The sequence below is a fragment of the Cygnus atratus genome, chromosome 13 (assembly GCF_013377495.2).
Source record: "Cygnus atratus isolate AKBS03 ecotype Queensland, Australia chromosome 13, CAtr_DNAZoo_HiC_assembly, whole genome shotgun sequence".
NCBI lineage: Eukaryota > Metazoa > Chordata > Aves > Anseriformes > Anatidae > Cygnus > Cygnus atratus.
Genome location: NC_066374.1, coordinates 7,471,258 through 7,493,058, shown reverse-complemented (window position 1 = coordinate 7,493,058; position 21,801 = coordinate 7,471,258). Strand labels below are relative to the sequence as shown.

The following is a 21,801-nucleotide window of genomic DNA, read 5'->3' as shown; positions in this document are numbered from 1 at the left end:
GGCCAGAGAATGGCCAGTCTAACCTGATGACCACAAGTCTTCCAAGGTTGAAAAATATGACCCCTGGTTCTAAGTCAAAGCCTGACATTATCTGGAATATCATGATATCCCTAGAAGGGAACCTGGAATTTTGCAGCGATTTCTTTTTACATTTTCCTTGTTCCCTGCAAGTGGTTCAGATACCAACGAGGAATGCCCTTCCTCCAGCCGGGAGGGCTATTTCTACATAGGAAATTCCATCAGCCAGACAATCTGATGTTGTTGTTTTTTTCTGTTGGGCAGAATAAACCAATGTTTCGACAAGACAATTATGCCTTATGTTTAATACACCTTACACTATGATGACACAGTTAGAGAGAGCCTAGAAAACCCAGAGATGCAACTCACTCAAAACATTCAGGAACCATACCCCAACTTTACCCTGCTCCCTGGGGCATTTCTCCTTGAAAGGGGCGATGACTGACACCACCAGACTAGGAAGGAGTCAGTTCTGGCCTGAACAGCTCCCTCACGACAGAGGGCTCAGTGACGGCCGGGGTCCCTGCAGCACGTTACGAGCCACACAGACGATAATTAAAAACAGAAACTCTGGTCCATACCTTTAGTTCTCATGAAACAAAGTTTATTATACTGGTGTCAGTGCCCTGTCAGTTTCTGGATCAGCTGCTCCTGAGACACTCCATCACAGCACACGCTTATTTTTTTGAAATTTATTTTTCAAATGCGAGCCCAGAAGCACCCAAGCAGGAGCTTGCTTCCAGCAGCCTCAGAGGCAGATCTGCCGGCCCCTCTGCAGAGCTGCCAGCATGGGGGGCACCCAGGAGGCCCCGCACCGAGCCCCAGGCCCTTCGCCCACCCTTCCCTCCCCCTTTTTTCCCCTTCCCCTCCCCACAGGACGCCCCCCAGCCGCCCCCCGTTGCAGGGCAGTACCTGCCAGCCCGCCGCCGCCCTCCTCGCCGTAGCCCCGCCGCCTCTGCAGCACGAAGTACTGGTTGGAGCGCTCCAGCACCCACAGCTTGAGGGCGTTTTTCAGCAGCACCTCCTCGGGCTTCAGCCACATCTCGGCGGCCCCTCACTGCACCCCCCCGCCGCCGCCGCCGCCCATGCCCGCCGCCGCCGCCCCGGCCTCCCGCTCCCACGTCCACAGCCCGGCTGCCAAGCGCCGCCGCCGCTCCCGAGGCATGCTGGGAGTTGTAGTCATCGCGGCAGCCCCGCCGCCCAGCGACGGCGACTGAGGGACTACAACTCCCGTCGGGCCTTGCGTGGCCGCCCGCCTCCTCGGCTGCTGTGGCGGCAGCCTGACGGGCCGTTAGGGCGGTTGGAGGGAGGGCGGCGGCGACTCGGCGAACGGGACCGGCGGTCGTCCCCCTGCGGTCTTCACAAAGGGATTTTTCTTTTATTTCCCTTACACCATCCAAAGAAGTCCATTTGAAATGTTGGCCCAACATTCATCACCAAAGAACGTGGCTTGTTATTTATTTAGTTTTAGCACTTATGCTTGTTTTCCAGTCAGCACCGAGACTCACACCACAAGAAACACGCGGCCAGCCTGCCATGCAGCCCTGACCGCTGCCCTCCACAGGGCCACACGCCCTGTCACACCACCCACAGGTGTCACCTCCCAGCTGGCGTGTCACACCACCAGCAGACATATGGCCAATGTTGCCTATTTACATACCGTGTTATAAAAAAAGACAGTCTGCCTCCTCGCTTCTATCACCCAACAAGATTAAGAGCTATTGTGGAACGGTGTTGACGTTTTGGTTGCCTTAACAACAGTTTGACTCAGGGGCTTTGTATTTTTGTGATTCGTCTGAAACAACTTTATCATTCATTCTAGTGGAGTAGTTCTTCAGATCATCTACACACTGACTTTACCCATTGTTCTGGGGTAGAATAAATCAATCTAGCCTGGTAGTGAGTGAACACCTCCCCAGGAAGCCACGATCACAGCTGTTCAGTCTTCTGGTTAGTTAGCTCTCTCTTCTGGTGTTTCTTCACCAGTCTCTTCACAACCTTGTCAGAACCACAGCTCTCTCCCTGTGGCATGACACGTGATAACACTGTGTTTCCTAAATGGTATCCTCTGGTGCTGGCCATAAATAAAGTTTAGGGGAGTGGCGTTGCCTTTGCTCCAGGTTGCTGGTGCTGAGGAATTTTCAGAGGCTTTTGCTAAAGATAACTCAAAGTGTGAAAGATTCACTCCTGCTCTTTTTTCTTGACAGATTCTATCACTCGGTGCAAAGTAGGTCGTTCCTGTTTCCCAGAAACTTCTCTGCAGTTTGCTGCCCTGTCAGATCCTTCCTTTAGCGCTCTTTCTAGCATTATTGACCTTCCTAAGATTTTCAAAGAGTAGTGCTTTATTGATTGTGTATCATATGAAACATCCAGTACGCATTTGTTTAAACTCCGCCTCTACTTTGAACTCTTCTAAAAAAAGAAATTATGCACATCACGCGCTAAAAACAGGTTTCAAACTTGGCACTTTTTCGCTTTATCCTTTGTTTCCTTCAGCCTCTTCAGCAGTCCCAAATGTACTCCGTGTCCTGCAGAGCTTCTGCTAGCCACTGGTCTACCTGTGAGCACAGGCACAGCGAGATTTTGCCAAGCACTCACAGAAAGATGTTTGGCAATGCCTGGCCACTTCCAACTGCATAAGGAACTACTGATCCAGCAGCACCAAGGTGAAAGCAGCACCAAGCATGCAGTCACATTTAATTCACTAGAAGTTTTCAAAACTGGATGAATTGCACTGGCATAAGACATTTTTTCTTCCAGTCACTCATTACACCATAGCAAGACAACTCCAGTATTAAGCACATTTACCTTTGGGACTGAACTGAACTAATACTACTATATTATTTTACCTATTTTTATAATAGAGTATAATAGAAACACATTTCTGCTGCCCTACATTTACTACACTGGAAAAATGAATTAAAAATCATCAGGCAACGTGGTATCTAACATAGATAAAACAATAATGAAACAAGGCAAACAATTAAGATATACCAGCATGTTGTTCTCCATGAGGCAGTCGCCTAAATCCCCCCATCTGAAGTAACAGACATGAATGGGTTCCTGTGGGTGAGCTGTTGCTGTGGCAGCTCCTGGAGATTTACCAAAACTGATAGCAACTCCTACACAGATGCTGCTTTTCTAAGAGCATTCCCTGAGGGAGTATTTACCATTTAATTTTCCCCAATTAGCCAAGCCCTTGGATAGGAAATACTTATTTAGGATCTGACACAGGTCTTCTAATACTGATGCTAATTGTAAGGAGAGATGCCCTTGGCATTCCTACCTAGAACTTGGCTGTTGGCATCTTGCACAGGCTAGACGTGTTAGAACATATGCTGCTTTCTTATGTAAAATTCAAACTTTTTATTCAGATTAAAAAATTAACAATAAAGCTGCTGCTTGGAAAACGCTTTGTTTTCCTCTCCATTGGTTCAAGGTCCTGAATGTCTTCCTTTTTTCCAATTCCCTCAGGCACTGGATTCTTAACCAAATACTATTAAGATGCAAAGAGCGATTAATTTATTTATAGATACTTAAATTCTGTCTTAATCAGTGCACAATCATCCTACAGTCTAATCAATGCATCCCACAGCAAGAGAGATCCATTTAGTGCTGCGGACTTTTTCTTTCACTGCATTAAAGACCTCCTGAAAATGGCAAATGATTTCCCTTCAGTAACTGCAGCCAAGAGTATATAAATAGATAAATAGCTACATAAATAGATTTTGGCTTCACTTTGTATAACCACCAGTTTAACAAACAGTGTAGAGAACTATATAGCTGTTAATTCACTGTGGGTGAACTTCACAATTTGGATTCAAGTTTCCCTTAGAGCCAAAATGAAATTGCCAAAACCAAAAAATTTCCTTTCATCTACTCCAAAATGCCGACCATTACAACTCTGAGGGAGTTCAACGCCATTCAGATCTACGCAGGAAAGACATTGATCTAAACCTGGGTGAAAAGGCAGGAGTAGCTTCTGACCTGGTATATGTTAAACACTGGATAAAATTTAATCAAATCAAACAGCCAAGGTAGATGCATGTATTTGTTCTGTCCAGCTGTTACGTCACTTGACAAGCGCAGATCCTTCCAACTAAAGAGTGAGATGGACCAAACCTCTCAATTTTATGGGAAATCCAACTGCTCTCTTGACTCACACTAAATTTATATGCTTGCAGTCCCTCAACGTATGGCCTCATTTCCCTTAAACAAAAGCTCAGTTATAACTACATTTCTATAGTGACATCTGATTTTTTTCCTTGATATGAGAAAATTCTTTAAAATTTTGCATTTACAATAAAATCCCACTGTTGTGAAGTCTGGTTTACAAGAAAGCATGGTAATACAGCATCTGGTGACAAGACTTTCTCTCCTACAGGGATAAAAAATACTGCCCAATCTCACTTTAAGAACCTGAGGCATTTATGTGTCTAGATCAGAGCTTTCCTGGGGGAGAAAGATAAGCGACAGCAGTGAGTAAACACGCTAGATGATGTTTGAACCTGTTCTGCTTTCTCTTTGGGGACAGAACAATTGAGATGTCTGTGACTCAGTGGAAACAGAGTCAAAAGAGGCATTCATTTTAACAACCGTTACCCCCTTGTGGGCACATCATTTTTAGCATCTTACATGCAAACGTTAGTATGTGTAGCAAAACACCAAAACTACTGCAGAATAACAACAAGCTTACATTGCTTTTCAGGAATAACCCTACCCTCAGGCACACTCCTGTTTGCATCTTGCTTAAAGGAGTCTATTATGTCACAACACACACATATATACTCATATGTACACAGAACCAACCAAGCCCGTAGCATCACAAAAAAAATAAGTGTGTTGCACAGTGCTCTAAGCAAAGCCAGCCAAAGACAGGTCCTATCTATAGAAACTTGAAAATACAAAGTGCAACTTCAGAATTTCTTTAAAGCAGCAATAACTGTAGCAACGTTCTCAAGGGGAAAACCTCTGCGGAACTGAGTGAAATAAGAAAAAAGTTTTCTCAAAATGAGACAGCAACAGACCTGAGCTCGCTATAATAGTGTGCAAAATTTTCAAGCTTTCATTTTAAAACAAACCCTTGCATGGAGAATATTTACAAACAGAATCTGTATATGGCAGGCTCTCAAGGTTAAGATGCAAAACCAGAAAAGCATTTAATTCTTTTGCCTAGCAGCTCAAATACTGTCCAGCTACAAATGCTGCTCTTACTCCCTTGATTGTACTTCACATTTGATCCAACCATCTTCAAAATTTTTCTAAAAAGTAGCGTAGATACCTTGAGCTCTGAGTAAATTCACATCTTTACAGAATACGTTTACAGCATCAGATCCTATCTTAGCCTGAGTTGAGTTCACTGGTGTTCTGCTGCTGCATCCCTCCTTACTCTACTAGTGCACTCCTTGAGAAAATGCTGTGCATCCATCTTACCCTTGGATTTACCATTAGAAACACCAGGACTGGAAGAAATGCAGGTTTACTGCTTAAGAGACAGCAAATAGAAAAGCTGGAATTCTACCAGAAAAGCAACCCATATGCATAGGATCAATAGGATCAGAACAAAAAAAATGCCAAAGCACCTCTCAATAAGTTGAGTTGGTCTGAATTCCCTTCCCCACCTTTTTGTTAGTGATGGTTTGTTTGAAGGTTGAATCTTGTTCCCATTAAACCCAAGACTGGCAGATGACTTCATAACAGCATATTATCATGAGACTATTACCCAGCTTATACACGATAAATTTATAAAAGCTTTTTGAAATGAAAATGAAATTAAGCATTCAGGGGGTGTATTCACAGCTTGCCAGCTCCCTTCTCTGTCCTACATTTCAGAGGTAGGATAGGAAGATCACCACAGCTATCAGCAAGATACAGTTTCAGCATGAAGTCAGATTATACTTAGGTTTACAGTTTGAGCCCATAACCCATCAATGCTTCCTGGACTTGATGGGGAAGTCTGCAAGACAGAGTGGTGGTCATATTGGTTGGGCAGCATTTCTGTACTTTTGTGTAGTCACACCTTTGCCTTACCCTGAACTTAGAAGTACTATGCAGCACCTACTGCTAAATTAGGAAATAGTAAATATTTGTCAATGTCTAGCTTCCTAGTACAGAACAAAGGGCACTTAATTATTTCTAAAATGCTTTGTAAGACAAAGAGCAATAACTTTTAAGTAAGGATGGGAATGCAGATCAACCAGACAGGAAAGTGAGATGCAAGTGATCTGAAGAATTTGAGTAAGACTGCCTTGTGCTGATCCGTGCACAAACAAGTAGTTCAGAACTACATCAAGCAGCTCAGCAAACAAATCTGTGGCAGGCATAGGGAGTCTCTAACACAAGAAGATAGAATTCAAGACAACATGCCCTTTGTGTTACCCCCACCTTGCCAGTACACCCACCTCTTGGCTATCTAACCTCGAGGGCCTGTCCTAAGGTGCTTGTTTTTCTTGTATATTGAGTACAGCTACTGGGCTCAAGCCCCTCAGCAAAATTTTAATCCATGTAATGGAAGCATCCAGCACATAATTAGCACTCCTTATTCCAATTACTTTGAGCAAGCACTGGTGTTTTTTGGCCTCGCAACAGCAAACGAGTTTCAGGGTTGTGAGATAGGGCAGAACTGAGAATAGCATCTGCTTCCACATGAGCTGGTAAGCACCACTTAGTGTCAAACAGGTCATCAGAATATAGTTTTATTTACATTTTCATATTCAAATTCAATACAAATCATGAAATATTTACAACATTCTTAATTATACTATAGATAAGAAAAGGCATTGCTTTTCCCCTGCAGATTTAATAGTACCTTATTGCAGGCTTTAAGACAAAGCTCTGCTAACATTAGAAACAAACCATAGTTACAGAGATAAAAAAATAAAGTGCATCTGTAAGATGTCCTCAGTTACCTTTGATGGGCAAGGCCCTAAACTTAATATTGAAGTATGCAGTGTTCCTCCCCGACCCCTTCAACTCCCCACAGATGGCAGAAAACTTTTCCAATCATGTTACATTTACAGGACATCAGCTTTAGCACACATGCAAGACACTGCACAGCAACAGTCCACCATTTTTCAGAAACTGGGTTCTTTCCTAGGTGTTGCCTGAACAAGACACAGCAGATCCTTTGAGAAGGATCTACCTTTTCATCTTTAGTTCAAGTCTTCCAGAAGCCATCCCAGACTTCCACAAAGTCAGGACTCTTGCATATTGCTGCTGCTAGAGATGGTTATAACTCCAAAAATCACATAGAATCTTTCAGACTAATATCAACAGGTTTGAAAAGTTCCTGCATTTGTTCCCTTTACAGTATTGTGCAAGTCAGATTTGGCCTGTTAGCCTGAAGCCCTCTTTTTCCCTTTAGGAAATATGTGGTAGGTGGATTGGAGTGGAGAGGTCAAGAGTCAATCTCTTCACCAGATAACCAAAGACACTGTGGGAAAAATCCGGTTTGACAGACATTACTCTGTACTTTCTCCTACCAAATTAGTGCACTGAAATATTAAATACAGCGTTGCTTTAAACTGAAAAACTGTGTCTGGTAAATAAGAATTAGACCAGATCAAAATCTATTTGTTTACAATGAGAATCCACTTGAATTAAAAACAATAAACAACAGAAAAAACAAGTCAAAACAATTACCAGTAGAGACAGCTACTACATAAAGAATGTTCTCCTTATAAAAGGAACTCAAATGCTGAAGAGAAGCTTTGCTGAAGATGGAACTTTTGTTTTAGTGTTATAATCTGACGTTTTCTTTATATTTAAGACAGCTTTATCTGAAGAGTGCTAAAACTAAATTCCACATGGGAGATGCAGTTTTAAGAATTGAAAACCATATAATCATGATTTAAATCTATTTGATCTCAGCATTTCCAAGGCAACATCGCTGCTACAGTCATCCACTGGATTCTTACAATGTTTTGTATATACGTGATTGCAGTAGGCAGCTCCTTGCAGAAGGCTTACACCATGTTGCTGGGCATATTCTTAGGACTTGACTTCATGAACTTGCGTTTCATCTCCCTCAAAAGTTGGGTTGTCAAGGGGTGGAACATTCACAGCTGAAGGTTGGGATTCATTATTTACAAGATGCGTGTTATCATCTATCCAGAACAAAAACAAGAAAAGACAAGTTAAAAAGCGTTACAGGCAAGCTTTACTACCTTAAAGCAAAACACGCTTGCTTTATTTCCACAAGCTCACTACAGTCGTCTTTTCTAGGCTTTGGAGTTCAGTTCTCACTAGCGTTGAGCAAGCATAGGTTATGCACGCAAGTGCCAGAAGGCAGCATGAAGCAACAACAAAAAAAAAAAACAGAAAATAAGGAGACAATTCTCAGGTGACTTTAGGGCTACTAAAGACAGGCATCAGGAGTAACTCCAAGATACTTGGTTCAGGATAAACAGTGGAAGACATGGCAATTCCAAAAGGATGGCCTTCTCCCTACACAGTATTTTTGTTAGGTTGACATTAGTATTTGTCCTTGCCACTGAAGGTGAGAATACACGAGGGCCTGAGCCATCTAGCTAGTCCAGCATCACTTCATTTACTTATAGGGATGCCATTTCAGCTTCTGATGTTCAGCTTATAGGAAGTGCCCTTTGTTCAGCTAGGGTGCCTAAACGGGACACTTCCATATACACTTCACTTGCTGGGGCATGATGTCCTACAGGTGGCAGCAAATCCCACACTTTCCTATTATATCAGCTAGGCATCCAGCAGGAGAGCTACGCAGCCACATCCCTTTCACCTCTGAAAGCCTCCACACTTATTCCTCTTTCCAAGGCAATTCCACCATCCAGGATAATTAAACTAATTTGTATATCTGGAATCTCTTTCAATTAAAAGAAGAAACCAGAAGCACTGAGATTGTTGGCAGAGTTGAATATTAAAAGGCATTTTCAATACGTATGTTCTCGTTCAAAAAAGATAACAAAAGATGCTAAAGTATTAGCATTTGGAAATGCTAATCGTCTTTTGCAATTAAAACACTCTGAAAAGTGTTCAAGGATGACTCAGCCTTGGCAAAATCTGAAATTCAACAGGAAGCATGTCATTTCTGGTTTTGCATCATTTATGCTAAAGCTGGACAGACTTCCTAAAGATTTTCTGAGTATTTAATTACTTAAAGTGGACAGATGTGGTGGCAAAGCAACACTCACTCATCCAAAATGTAATCTCCAGACAACGAGAGAAGGAAAATATTCAGAAATTCCCTTTGGCCTGCAAATATTAAGCTTGTGATTTTCAACTACTCTTTTCCTAAGCTTCTGTAATGCAAGTTTAGATTGTACCTCATTTGAATAAAGTACGTGTCAGAGCCAAGTGCTAGAACAACAGGGAAGATGAACACCTTGTTCTGCAGACAAGTCTTAAAGCACTGCTCTGTTATAAAGGCAAAAACACTCTAATTCATAGTACAATCAATGGAAGGGCAATGCAATCCAGCAAAACAGATGAAGCAATATACTTACTTTCTGATGGCGCATGTTCCTCCAGAACAGATTCATCTACTCCTTGTACAGAAGCATATCCAGATGATGCAGTTTCACTACGACTATCCTCTTCGTTAATTGAAGTGACATTTGATGTCCCACTGGATACTGTAGCTTGCACAGACTCTGTCCCATCTTCTATATCCACCTTTGCAAAAAAAGAGAAAATGCTTAAGTTACAGCTTTGAAGAAGTATACATCTTTCCAGAAAAAGTGTCTGCAGGGAATGAAGTCTTGCTGACTTTCACTCAAAAGATTTCAAATAAATAAAAAAGCTCTGCTGTCAACCTTCAACATCATAAGTGAAAACCAGCTACTGCCTATTTAGAGTGGGAAGTTCAGATGCAGCTTCCCCATTCTTCAGCTAGCTCTTCCCTTTTATTGCCCAGCATTAGGGAAATAGATTTTTCTTCCACTCAGTGCAAGTGTCCATCCTCCAGGCAAACTCTGACGTACATTTTAGCTGCTCCAGGCAGTGTCAGGCACTGGCAACAGCATCTTCCTCTGGCATTTGCCCAGATCAGAGGCAGAACACACGAGCAATTCTTTATGTATCCTAGCGTAATATTGATAGTGGCATCCACCACCAGGAAAGACTGACTTACCTCAACACCCAGAACTTTGAGTATGTCACACTTGCACATTGGGCATGTCCTGTGTTCTAGAAGCCAGGGGTCAATACAGTTCTTGTGGAAGAGATGGCTGGTGGAAGAAGGTAACCAATGAGTTATGTTTCACATCAGTAAAGATGTTTATGTAGCAGCAACTAGACTTGTTTACAAACACTGAAAGTTCATTCATTCTAGAATGAATTACCTTATTTTGCCAGAAGTTGCAGTTGAAAGTTACAGCTAGCTGGTTAGTCTCTCAACCTATAGCTGTTTTATGGTTATTGGTTTCTCTACCCAGCTTGCTAAAATTCAGTATTATCTCTGCTACATCAGTCTTTTTTTTTTGTTTTTGTTTTTTAAATCACTGTACAATGGATTCCTAGCTGATACTTTAAATAATGCAAATATTGACACCAACAGTAACTTCAAGGTCAACTTTTGTCATGCAGATGCATGACTAAATACCACTTCTGTTAAAACTACATAGAAAAAAAACTCACCAGGTTACGTCCTTAACATAAACTACACTCCCACACATTTACTTTGCCTATACAGTCATTGTGTATTCCGAGTGGATATTTGGCAGGCTGCATACACAATAAATTAAATATAGTTCAGCCATTACAGATGTAAATGTTTGCTTCTATGAAGATACTCAGTTCCACAATGAGTCTGAATTAGGACACAGATTCAGACAGACTACTTGAAATCCTGTAATTTGCCCGTTCCTTCTGCCTGAATAGAAACAGCAAGGCACACAGGCACTGCTCAATGTTAATCACGTCTCTATTGTGAGAGAAGTGAAGAGTTCACCACATTTGGTGTTCGGTGGCCTACACCTAAGCATGATACAAAATTCCCCAATTCAGCTTACATAAACATCACTTCCTTCCACCTGTACCAATGTATTGTCTGTAGTACAGCCTAACACTTCCTTGATGCGTGACAATTTTGAGAACTTGTGCTTAGGTCTGGTGTACCTCTCCTGCTATAAATGCCTACAGTTTGACTATCTAGACAAGAATGCCTTCTGCAAACACATACGCCCCAGATACTCAGATACCACTGATGTGACTCACAGGAGCATTCAATTGCTTGTTTTGCTTGTTTCATTTATAGATACAGTTAAATGCTTTTAACAAGGAGGGTCTCATCACTGTGGCTGACCACCAACATCAAGTACATTCTTCCAGTAAATATCAGTTTATAGAGAGTTTAACATGGTTGATATTGGCAGAGATCATCAAGCAAACATGGTCATCTTAAGCTAGTCTCATTTACAGCCATACTTGGGCCAAAGAGGAATGAAACAAATATATTTAAAAGCAGCCTCAGAGCAAAACACAGTATAACAAATTCATCTATAAATAATACATTCGAAAGAAGTCACTCTCCTCTTAATCCAGTAAATCATGCTTTGTTTTACAAATTAATATCAAGATCAGGAGGCTTTATAGGGAACTAACATGACAGGCTTTAGATACTTAGAACTGACTTCTCTAAATGCCTCTGTACTTATGGCACTTAATTCATTACTATACAGGACTACCCACTAGCACAAATGTGACAAGGCAACCTAATAACCATTGAGACATTCCTGAAAGCTTATTCAGTTTTGTTTTATTCTAAACTATGATGCATTAGATCAAGGAAGTTTGTTGATAACACCTTACCAGCCCAGCCCCTTGATATCAAACCAGCTGAGAAGTCCTACTACTTGTAAACAGAGAGCTTTTGCAACACTGTAATAACTCCAGCTCAGATTTAACAGTGTTTGACAAACAACACTGCTCAGAACATAACAGCCACAGATTTTTCCATTCTTCAGAACTGGATTTTTCCTATATCAGAACTTTAAGTGCTTTTTCATAACCCTCCCCATGTAAAAGCACATTCTTCCCATATCAAATCTGTGCAGTTCACACAGTATTTCACCTGTGTACTTTAACTCTGATTTTAGAAGCTTTGCCACAGCAGTCCCATTCAGCAGGCACACAGAGAACTCACACAGAACAAACTTCCTTAAACCTTGAAAAGGCTTCATTATTTATCTTAGGAACTATCAAATTAAAGCAGTAGTATACCAGGCTTTCACAGGAGCACAATGAGATACAATAATATAAAATTCTAGAAGAATAAACTGCTATAGCTCAATTTTGGCCTTTATTTCAGAAGAGGCATGCAAGAATCAAGAAGCGTTTTCTTCTAAACTATACAAGTTAGCATGGTTTAACAAGTTTAGGTTACCAGACTGATATCCATGACCCTCTCAGGAAACAGGAAATTGAGTGACAAGAAATGTGCATAGTTTCACCAGTTATCTGCAATTTAGAGTTATTTTCATACACCAGTGTGGTGGTTTACTCAGCTGGGCAGCCGAGTTTCACCATAACCGTTCTCACTCCCTTTCTTAAAAGGGAAAGGGGGAGAAAATATGGTGAAAAGGGCTCAAGGGTTGAAATAAGGACAGGGAGATCATTCAACAGTTATTGTCACGGGCAAAACAGACAGAGTAGGAAGATTAATAAGATTTATTACTTATTACTAACAAGCTAGAGCAGTGTGAAATTCAAAAACTAACCCCCTCCCCATCCACCCTCTTGTACGTAGTCCTCCTCCAAGCAGTGCAGGGGAATGGAGGCTGCAGTCAGTCAATGTCACTTCGTCTCTGCTGCTCCTTCACAGTCCCTCTCTGTCCCTGCTCCACATGGGGTCCCTCCCACGGGATGCCGTCCTTCCCGAACTGATCTGGCGTGGGCTGCCCACAGGCAGCAGCTCTTCAAGAACTGCTCCCACACGGCTCCGTACCACACGGTCCATCCATCAGGAGCAAACTGCTCCAGCATGGGTCCCCCGCAGGCAGCAGCTCCCCCCAGACCCCCTGCTCCTGCGTGGGCTCCTCTCCACGGGCTGCAGCTCCGGCCCGGGGCCTGCTCCTGCGGGGGTTCTCTATGGGCCGCAGCCTCCTCCAGGCCACATCCACCTGCTCCACCAGGGGCTCCTCCATGGGCTGCAGCATGGAGATCTGCTCCATGTGGGACCCATGGGCTGCAGGGGGACAGCCTGCTCCACCAGGGGCCTCTCCACAGGCTGCAGGGGAACTTCTGCTCTGTGCCTGGAGCAACTCCTGCCCTCCTATGCGGACCAACCTTCGTCTCTGCAGGGCTCGTTCTCAACCCTCACTCTCCCAGCTGCTGTTATACAGTAGTTTTTCTTTCCCCTTTCTTAAATCTGCTCTCACAGAGGCGCAAACAACATCATTTATTGGCTTGGCTCCAGGCAACAGCAGGTCCCTTTGGAGCCGGCTAAAGGTGGCCATTATCTAACAGCAATTTCTGAAATCTTCTCACAGAGGCCACCACTGCAGCCCCCCCACTACCAAAACCTTGCCATATAAACCCAATACAATCAGCAGAGGAAGAAATCTTTAAAAAGCCCTAGAATCTTCTGGAGAAGCAATGCGTTCAGCCAAGCTGTACAGTGGAAGGTAGTGTGCCCCTATAACCTGTGTTCATACAAGTGTGCATTTACATAGTTCCTGTAATTTGAAACACTGACAGATTCAAGAATTCATGCTCTGCAACAGCTTGATTTGAGCTTGATCAGCTTTGTTAACACAGCAGAAGGGATACCCAGTAGAGGCACGTTTCATTATTTTGGATTAAGGGTCAGTTTGGAAGATGACTTACTTGCATGTCAGGATACGCACTACTTCGTTTGGCTTGTATGGCTCAATGCACACAGCACAGCTATCTCCATCAGGACCAGTTTCCTAAAGTGGCAAAATGAATTTACAGCATTAATCAACTGTGAAAGCTTCTTCTGAACTAGTCAGATTTACTGTGGACAAAGGGGTCTAGCTAAAGTAATCTAAAATAGCTTCCATATATGATCTTATATAAACACATTTTAATGGATTACTCATAGTAAAGCTGATGTTTGAACAGAAGCATTCAAAGTTTAATCCCATGGTTTAGAAATACAGCTGCAAACCATCACTGGGTTATTTCAGGCACTACTGCAGAGGTTTGGAAATTACTACCACCAATTTTAACCACAAGAATAGCCAGTGAAGCTGGGAAGAGGTACTAGTTTACCTTTAAGCATCCATGCCACAAAATTAGGAACTCTCAACTCAACAAGAATACAAGTAAGCAGCTAAAAAAAATTTATAAGAAAGTGCAGATTTGGAAGTCTTGCACCCCTGAAAAGGGCTTGGTCTGAAAGAGGAACCACCCCTGCAACACAGTTACAGGTTCCAAGAGGCTTCTGCACCCTTTTCCAGTGTGAAGGACCAAGCTTTACATTCTGTGCAAAGCATGCGCCAGAAGGCTCAGGAGATGGCAGACGAGTTATACCTTGTCTCCTTGCTTCAGGGTGCGCAGCTGTAACTGTCCAATGGCCTTTTTAGCTTCAGCCTTCAGTTGTCGCTGTAACAGAAAGCAGTCCTCATTAAACATGGTTATTCTTCTCGTAAGTGGTGGTTACTATTACTGGTGCTTGCTTGCATTAGACACCTTGGTTTTATAACCTAGATGTTATCAAAACAAGCTAAGCATGAACACGCTATTTAGACAAAACATGAAACAAGCTTCAGGACATACTCATATGGTTATTGACTCTGGATGACACACCGAAGCATTTGCATATGCTTTGTTTTTACCTAACCTTCTCATAAAGCACAGGAATTTCAAAGGTTTCTTCTTTTAGAAGATGTGAGATAACATCTTGATCAGATTACACCTAGCCAAAATAAATAGAAACCTTCAAATTAACTTGGAACAGAAGACTGAACACCAAGTCCAACAATCAATAATTTTAACTACTTGCTTTATGACATCCTGGCAGAGACTCACACCACGATGAAAGGCGAGGCTCTTTGTCCATCAGCTCAGTTACCACCAGCGTACCCTGAACTACTCTGCCACGACTTTCACAGAGCACAAACTGCTTACGAGCCAGTAGCCTCCTAGCACCGACCACACCTGTCAGGTGGAAGAATGCAGTTTTATCTCAGTTTTGGTTCAAAGTAACGCAAACAAAATAAAAAACCCTCAGCTATTTTTCCCCTACTTCCACCACCTTGTGAAATAAATCAAGTGACTAGCCCCAGGTGGTTTACGAGGCAGCTTTAATGAAAGCAGAGGAGAAAGCTGAATTGCATTCCCCTCCACACCATTTGCTTGGTGCTGTCAGGACACCCGAGCAGAGACGAGCAGAAGCCCAGCTTGCCTGGCAACTGTTGCTGTCCAGCTGTCACTGCAAAGCATTTAATTAGCACAGGAGCCAACATCTCTGTTTAAAGGTCACAAGTTGGTGCTGTTCCACCACCATCAAGAATTGACTGTCCTCTCCCTCCCAGTGCTCTTATTGCCTCAGGACACGGAGGTGTATCAGGCAGCTCTGGCACTGCTGCCCCAATCAAAACTCCTCTTCCAGATTCAGCCGCTCCACGCAGGAACACTGTGCTGTTAACTTTCCAGCATTACTTCCCCAAACAAATTTTACTTCTTTTACAAGAATCTTTTTTGGGATGAAGGTGCAGGGCTGCTAGCAGAAGCAGAGAGGGAACAAGTTGGTGATGAGCTACTGATGACACCTAAAACTCAGCAAAGCTTGGTAATTCAAGACTGCATAAAGTTTCCTGTGCTGAAGCAGTTAGTGGCAAACAAGTTAATTTATATGGTCTGCTGTGATCCTATCACATAGCTTTGGTGAAGCCAAACTTACTGGTATACTATGTTGTTTTGGGCTTCTAACATATGGCATCAATATGCATCCTTTTAGAAGCTTCACAGTTAATAGCTATAGCAATTATCAAGAAAGATATGCACACAATCCTAAGGTGAAGGATGCAAGCAGGTTTTCAGATGTATTTTACCTATTAGAAACAAGAACTGATAAAATTTTCTTCAAAGCTTATAAAGATCTTCTCTTGAAGATACCAGTGTAAGTTTCTGTAAGCCACTTTAGAATCATGTTCCCCTTGTCAATGTTTCAGACACAAGCTACAAGGAAGTAGCCACATACTTGTCTCAGAAAACCTTGCGGCCCCTGAAAGTTTCAGTAGCAAATGTAGCTCCATCAACAGACCAGGAATGCAGCAATATTAGTACCTGCGTTACAGCTACTTGTTATAAATTGAGAACTAAACTATCTAGGAGCGTACTCCCTCCTACAGTACCTAATCTACACATCTAATGTCAGGCCAAACATATTGATGGGACCCAACTGGCTGCAGAAACTCTGTTGGCAAACAGCAAAGTTTAAGTGTACTCAAATGGCTGTATGATTAATAATTTACTGAAACGATATTTTAGGTTTTGCCTGGGCACAAGTTTAATTGCTCTGCTTGAAATGCACCGATGGCAAAGTCACCTTTAACATTGATTTTGGTAAGTACAGCAGAACACACTTCCAGGGGGATGGCAAAAAGGCTGCAAGAGGAAGCTTTTAGTGAGTAGCCTACCAGGAGATCCAGGATACTCAAGCCTGGAATGTCAAAGCATTTTGTGAAGCCAGGTTTTTGGAGCAAACATTCAGTGTTAATGACTTTAAAAGCCTCAAGCCAGCAGCTCTGGAAAAACAAAAAGCTGACTAGGCTGAGGCAAGAAAAAAAGGAATCAAGGTATTAGAAGACAGGTCAGGTCCTGGTTGCTATCCAGGCTGCAGCATGTTGAAGTAGATATGTCCCTAAATGGGAAAGGTGGGTTTGCTGTCCCTAGTCTTACCTAGTCCCTCATTACCAATTTAATCTCCAAACCATCCTGCACAAGGGTGCCTTCCAGGCCCCCTGCGAGTACAGTCACAGCAATGCAGATCAGCAAGCTCTAAGGAGGTGAGGAACTCCTGCCACGGAAGTAGCTCTGAATTGCAGCAAGGTGAGCAACTCACCTCCTTCAAAGCCGTTAATTAGGTCAGTGCTCAGCTGCAACACCTAATTCTTATGAAATCACTGGAAGTGAAGACTTGAGCACAAATCAGAAACCAGGCCACAGATTAACATCCCTAGCCATTCTGCATTAAGAAAGGCTAATATATTGAAGAACCAAATTTGCCATTTCACTGACTAGAAAGGTAGCAAGGCACTTATCTTACTTCCCTTCCCCTGTTTTTCCACCTTTTCACCCAGAGACCTCACTAACAGACTGGAGAGGTGGACACTTGAATTTCAAGCCCAGAAAAAAAAAAAAATACACATTCAGATAAATACCTGGTTGTAAACAGCTTATCTAGTTGGTTCATGAGGAAAATGCAACTCCATTTCAATTCACAATTAGGATAGATGTGTTATTAAACTCATGTTTTCACTTGGACCTCAAGATAACGTGACTGGCTCTTCTCCCTAGTCACTCGACATTAAATGAGGTTTGCACAGTTTCACATTCCTGACTTGTACACAATTCCTGCTCAAGCTGAGTGAGAGCACTGCTGCCTTCAAGAAAATTCTGCAGCAAAGAATGCATTTAGACCGTATGTGGGTTATATGTGATCAAACCAAGGAGAAAAAGAGTTCCTTCACTAGAAAATGCAGGTAGCTGTACCAATAAGTACAGGAACTGTTGGTAAATGGCGAAGATTAAATGTACTCAACAGCCTGACTACCTATAAAACAAGAGATCGCTTCTGACTTCTGAAAGCACTTGAGTCTGAAGATTTTTCCCAAGTTAAAGAAAATGAAAAGCATACTGCTAATATGGTAAATACCTTGAGACCATCCAGTTCAAACAGGGGTTACCCCTGTTTCTGCTCTGACCCCTAGCAAGCAAGTGGGATTCAAGAACCCAAAAGATACTAAAAACAGGCCATAGAGCATTATAATCATTTATCATGATAAGTTTATCACAGCATTCTGTAAAGCAATCAGGAAGTGTTTCTTTTGGTTCAAGCAATATACAGACATTTAAAAAAGACTAATGCTCGGCTGTACTATCAGACTTCACAGAATAGCAATATAATCCCACAGGGCAGGTCAAAAAGTGCACAGATGCTATAAAAATATTATAACACTGGTAAAGGCATACGTTCAGATACTTGAAAAATTATATTAATTACTATGAAAACACAACTGTTTCTTAAATATACGTCCCAGAATAATGTAAAACCCTTAGACAACTGTGTGATGGAGGAGAAAATACCCCACCAAATAACAGACTAAAGTCCAGACAGTCGGAGTCTCTAAAGGGCTGAATGATGACAGGCAAGTTCCACATGTCGCTTGCACACTGATAAGCTGATTGACTAATATTCAGTGTTTCAAAGTCTCTGTTTTGAGACTTCGGAAATGCTCTGAAAATCCAGTCAGCTAGTTAACAGAACACTGCGGAGCCACCTTTTTACTAGTTCACCTTCACTAACAAGAACTTTTTTTTTTTTGTTATTCTTTGCTTATCTCATCCCCGTGAGGTCAATTTTTAGACGCCTTGGTACAAAAAACAATTGAAAAAACAATTCTGGATTGTCTTGGGTTTCACTTCTACAAAGTAGTACATTTTTTTCACGATGGCAGAGAAGCTTTCTTCGATTCTTATACTTTATAAAGCACTTTAAGGCTCCTTAATTTCAGTTTGGCTGAAATCATGTGGAACTGGCATGTCATTTGTCAATGTTATTTTTCAATCTAAAGTAAACTTTGTGCACACAGAGCCCAAGATAGAAACAGTTTGTGAAGTTGCAAGCCAAGCCAACTGGATTTTCCCAGTACCATCTACCAGAGGCATTAATAACATCTGTAGCTCTTTGAAAGCCTGAAAGATCAGAACAGAGCAGAACTTCTGCAACTACTCTGTTAAATACCTTTGCAGGAGGAAAGATTTTTTGTATGATTTGATTACAAGCATCTTTTGCAGATCAGCTTCTAGGCACCCAATCCTGTTTAGCGCTGGAACTGAGTTCTCACTACGGGGTAGTTCAGACAGAATGAAAGAGGAAATTCAGCAGCAGGAGACAGTATGCTTCCCTGTCCACAGATGTTAGCAAGTGGACAGCATCAAGATACAGGGCTCCATGCCATCCCTCGTGAAAGGTACTACAGACACAACCCAGCACAACTTCCAGGAGTGGCAGTGCTACATCTCAGTCAGATGAGGCCTTCCAATACTGCTCTTCCAGCTATTCCCTTATTGCATTCTCATGTCACTTCCAGGTGTTGCATAACGTCAGAACACAAAAAGCCTAAAATGAAGCACTAACAGGAAGCCTAGCCCCCAAGATAAGGCGGACAGCTTAGACAAGGCACAAATAGAGTTTTCAGTCCACTGCTAGATGTCTAGTCTGTAAGCATATTGCCAGCTGACTGTTCCTCATCCACAAGATTACACTTAAACAACAGGATTCCAGAATATCAACTCGACTGAGTTAGGAGCTGTTGTTATGAGCAAGAACCCGGCATTCAACTCTGGCCAAGTTCCCTGTGAACATTGCTGTCATTCACCCCAGTCTCTCCCTGCCAAGAACAATGGTCCTGCATGTTAACATTTTAGAGAAGTCAGTCCCAAAGTGTTATCAATGCCCAAAACTGGCCTAAATTTCAACACCTGCATCCAACTTCTAGCTTCAGATTAGTTCAGAAGGATCTTGCTCAAGGGGCCTGAACTCTCCACAACAGCACAGAAACTCGTCAGGGCACATATCCTTTAGTGGCAGAATGTCTCTTAAGTATCTAACCCAGTCCTGACGTAATTCCCAAACCAAGCTAGAGTAAGATGCTTATGCTACTCTATGCTACTACTACCTGTAGGAGAGGACTCTAGTAACAACTCTTCTTTCAGAGTCCAGGTACCTCCTGCAAAAAGCTTGCAAAGAAGCACTGCAAATACCCAGTCGTCTTTGCAACACAGCTGCAAGGGAAGTTCTTGTATCTGAACCATTCAGATCCTGTTCCTCCTGCTGCCCATCACCTTTGACAGACGTCATGCTAGTACTTAATTCTCACCTTTAAGGCTTCTGCTTAAGCCCTGAAGTAGCAGGTGTAAGGTGGGTCTGATCAGACTGAAGACAAAGCTGTGTGCATTAGTTGTATCAGCTGATCAGATAATTGCACAGAGGAGAGTTACTTGGAAACTTAACTCATTAACAATTGCCTGCCTGGGGGTTAAAAAGAACACAACAGTGCCTTTTTCCACCTCCTAATTGAGGCTGTCACTGCAGCTCTGAGAAAGCTTTCAGTTAGAAAGAAGCTTTCAACAAGAGGCAGTTTCCTAACTTGTGGTCTACAAAACACGACAGGAGTCATGCACCATTTTGCAGACATATTTGTAGTCGTGTCTCACATTGCAGCTAGCACATAGGCAGCACTACGTGGGAAGTGTGAGGGTCAGCTAAAAGCAGGTTAGCTCTCTCACCTCCTCCAATACACCAGCATTATTGCTGCACTGCAATGCAGGGAGTAAAATTGTAGGAAAAAGTTGGCAAACCATCATCGGCTGCACTCTCTAGATACAATTAGATAGGTAACATTTTGCCATTTATTTGAGTAGAAAGATTTTGGCTGTTTAAACATATCTCCCTTAGCAGTTTAAAGACTACACACTCTCCTTCCTGTGGAAGGAAGGAATTTAGTGATTTTGGTGCTCAAGCACTATTTCAGCCTTAAGATCCACAGCACAGTGGCTCAGGTGGATAATAGGCGATGGCACACACAGAGACAACACACTCACCTGTTTCCTGGACTGGGCCCTCGTGATCCTGAATCTCCGAGCAGAATAAAAAATAAAGTAACCCACGGTTGCTGCTGTGACAATGAAAAATGACACTGAGACAAAGAAGATGGAGTAGTGATTCATCCAAGGACCGTGCTTTTTCCCCACTTCAATAACCATTGTCACTTTCATGCCACTCTCGATCCGGCGTAAGATCTCCATGCCTTTCAGGTTGCCAATCATAATTGCAACAATGCTTCCTGCACCTGCAAAAGAGAAGGGGAATCCATGCTCAGTTCCCAGGTGCTCCGTTACAGTCATCATCTTAGAGGCTCTGGTTCAAGTGCCAAAGAACACACCGGAGAGTTTCTAACTGGCATTAACAGATTTAATACAACTGGAGGAATAAGCATTATCTCTTTGTACTTGTTCAGCTCAACAGTATAGCAAACCATATTTAGAATTCATTCCTCCCCATAAAGCTCCTCACTCCCATATGGGACACTCATCATCATCATTTTCAACAACACTTTGGCAATTTATATTTTAACATGCCTCCGAGCTACATGAAATTAAAAAGAAATCCTACAAACACAGCAAGGTCACTAGAGACTGAGCTCCTGGAGATAATGCCCAGATGCCAGGCACAGAGCTGGTGACTTAGGGATGCTTCCTGTAACATATCTGCCTCCCTCCCTGCTCTGCTGCTAGTTCTTAACTAAATTTAACAGCACTGTTGAGTACTTATCCAGACACCAAACTATCAAAGCCTAGGTCAGCCTTTGCTCCTGCATTTTCAGAAGCAACTGAAAAACATTTGAGTGAAATTTGGTGGCAACTATAAAGGTGCAGGTTTCTAAGGCAAGTTCAGAGGGATGCCAATATTGAGGTGTGCTTGGCTTTTAAACTGTGAGTGGCAGACTAAGCCCCATCCAGATTTTAACATCAGGGTTCGTTTCCTTGATTATGCATCATGGCAAAACATCAGAGGAAGGAAGAGTTTTACGGTTGGAAGAAATTTCAAGCAACTCTGGT

The 21,801-nt window shown here is 42.5% G+C and overlaps 2 protein-coding genes across 4 annotated transcripts in view; both read right to left on the bottom strand.

Annotated features, from left to right (window-relative positions):
- Window positions 1–1,166, bottom strand: part of TBC1D8B (TBC1 domain family member 8B) — a 39,738-nt gene extending 38,572 nt beyond the window's left edge. Inside the window, exon 1 of one of the 2 annotated variants that reach the window (XM_035541220.2) lies at window positions 931–1,166. In XM_035541220.2, the coding sequence (XP_035397113.1) occupies window positions 931–1,060 (130 nt within the window). In that variant the 5' untranslated portion in view covers window positions 1,061–1,166. The remainder of the gene's footprint in view (window positions 1–930) is intronic. The other variant, XM_035541222.2, reaches the window with a different exon arrangement.
- A 5,531-nt stretch (window positions 1,167–6,697) lies between these two features.
- Window positions 6,698–21,801, bottom strand: part of RNF128 (ring finger protein 128) — a 41,148-nt gene continuing 26,044 nt past the window's right edge. For both annotated transcript variants that reach the window (XM_035541223.2, XM_050713428.1), the window contains exons 2-7: window positions 20,785–21,032; window positions 14,485–14,556; window positions 13,816–13,898; window positions 10,121–10,217; window positions 9,495–9,663; window positions 6,698–8,123 (exon numbers count right to left, since the gene is read on the bottom strand). In XM_035541223.2, coding sequence (XP_035397116.1) covers window positions 8,008–8,123; window positions 9,495–9,663; window positions 10,121–10,217; window positions 13,816–13,898; window positions 14,485–14,556; window positions 20,785–21,032 — 785 coding nt within the window. In that variant the 3' untranslated portion in view covers window positions 6,698–8,007. The remainder of the gene's footprint in view (window positions 8,124–9,494; window positions 9,664–10,120; window positions 10,218–13,815; window positions 13,899–14,484; window positions 14,557–20,784; window positions 21,033–21,801) is intronic.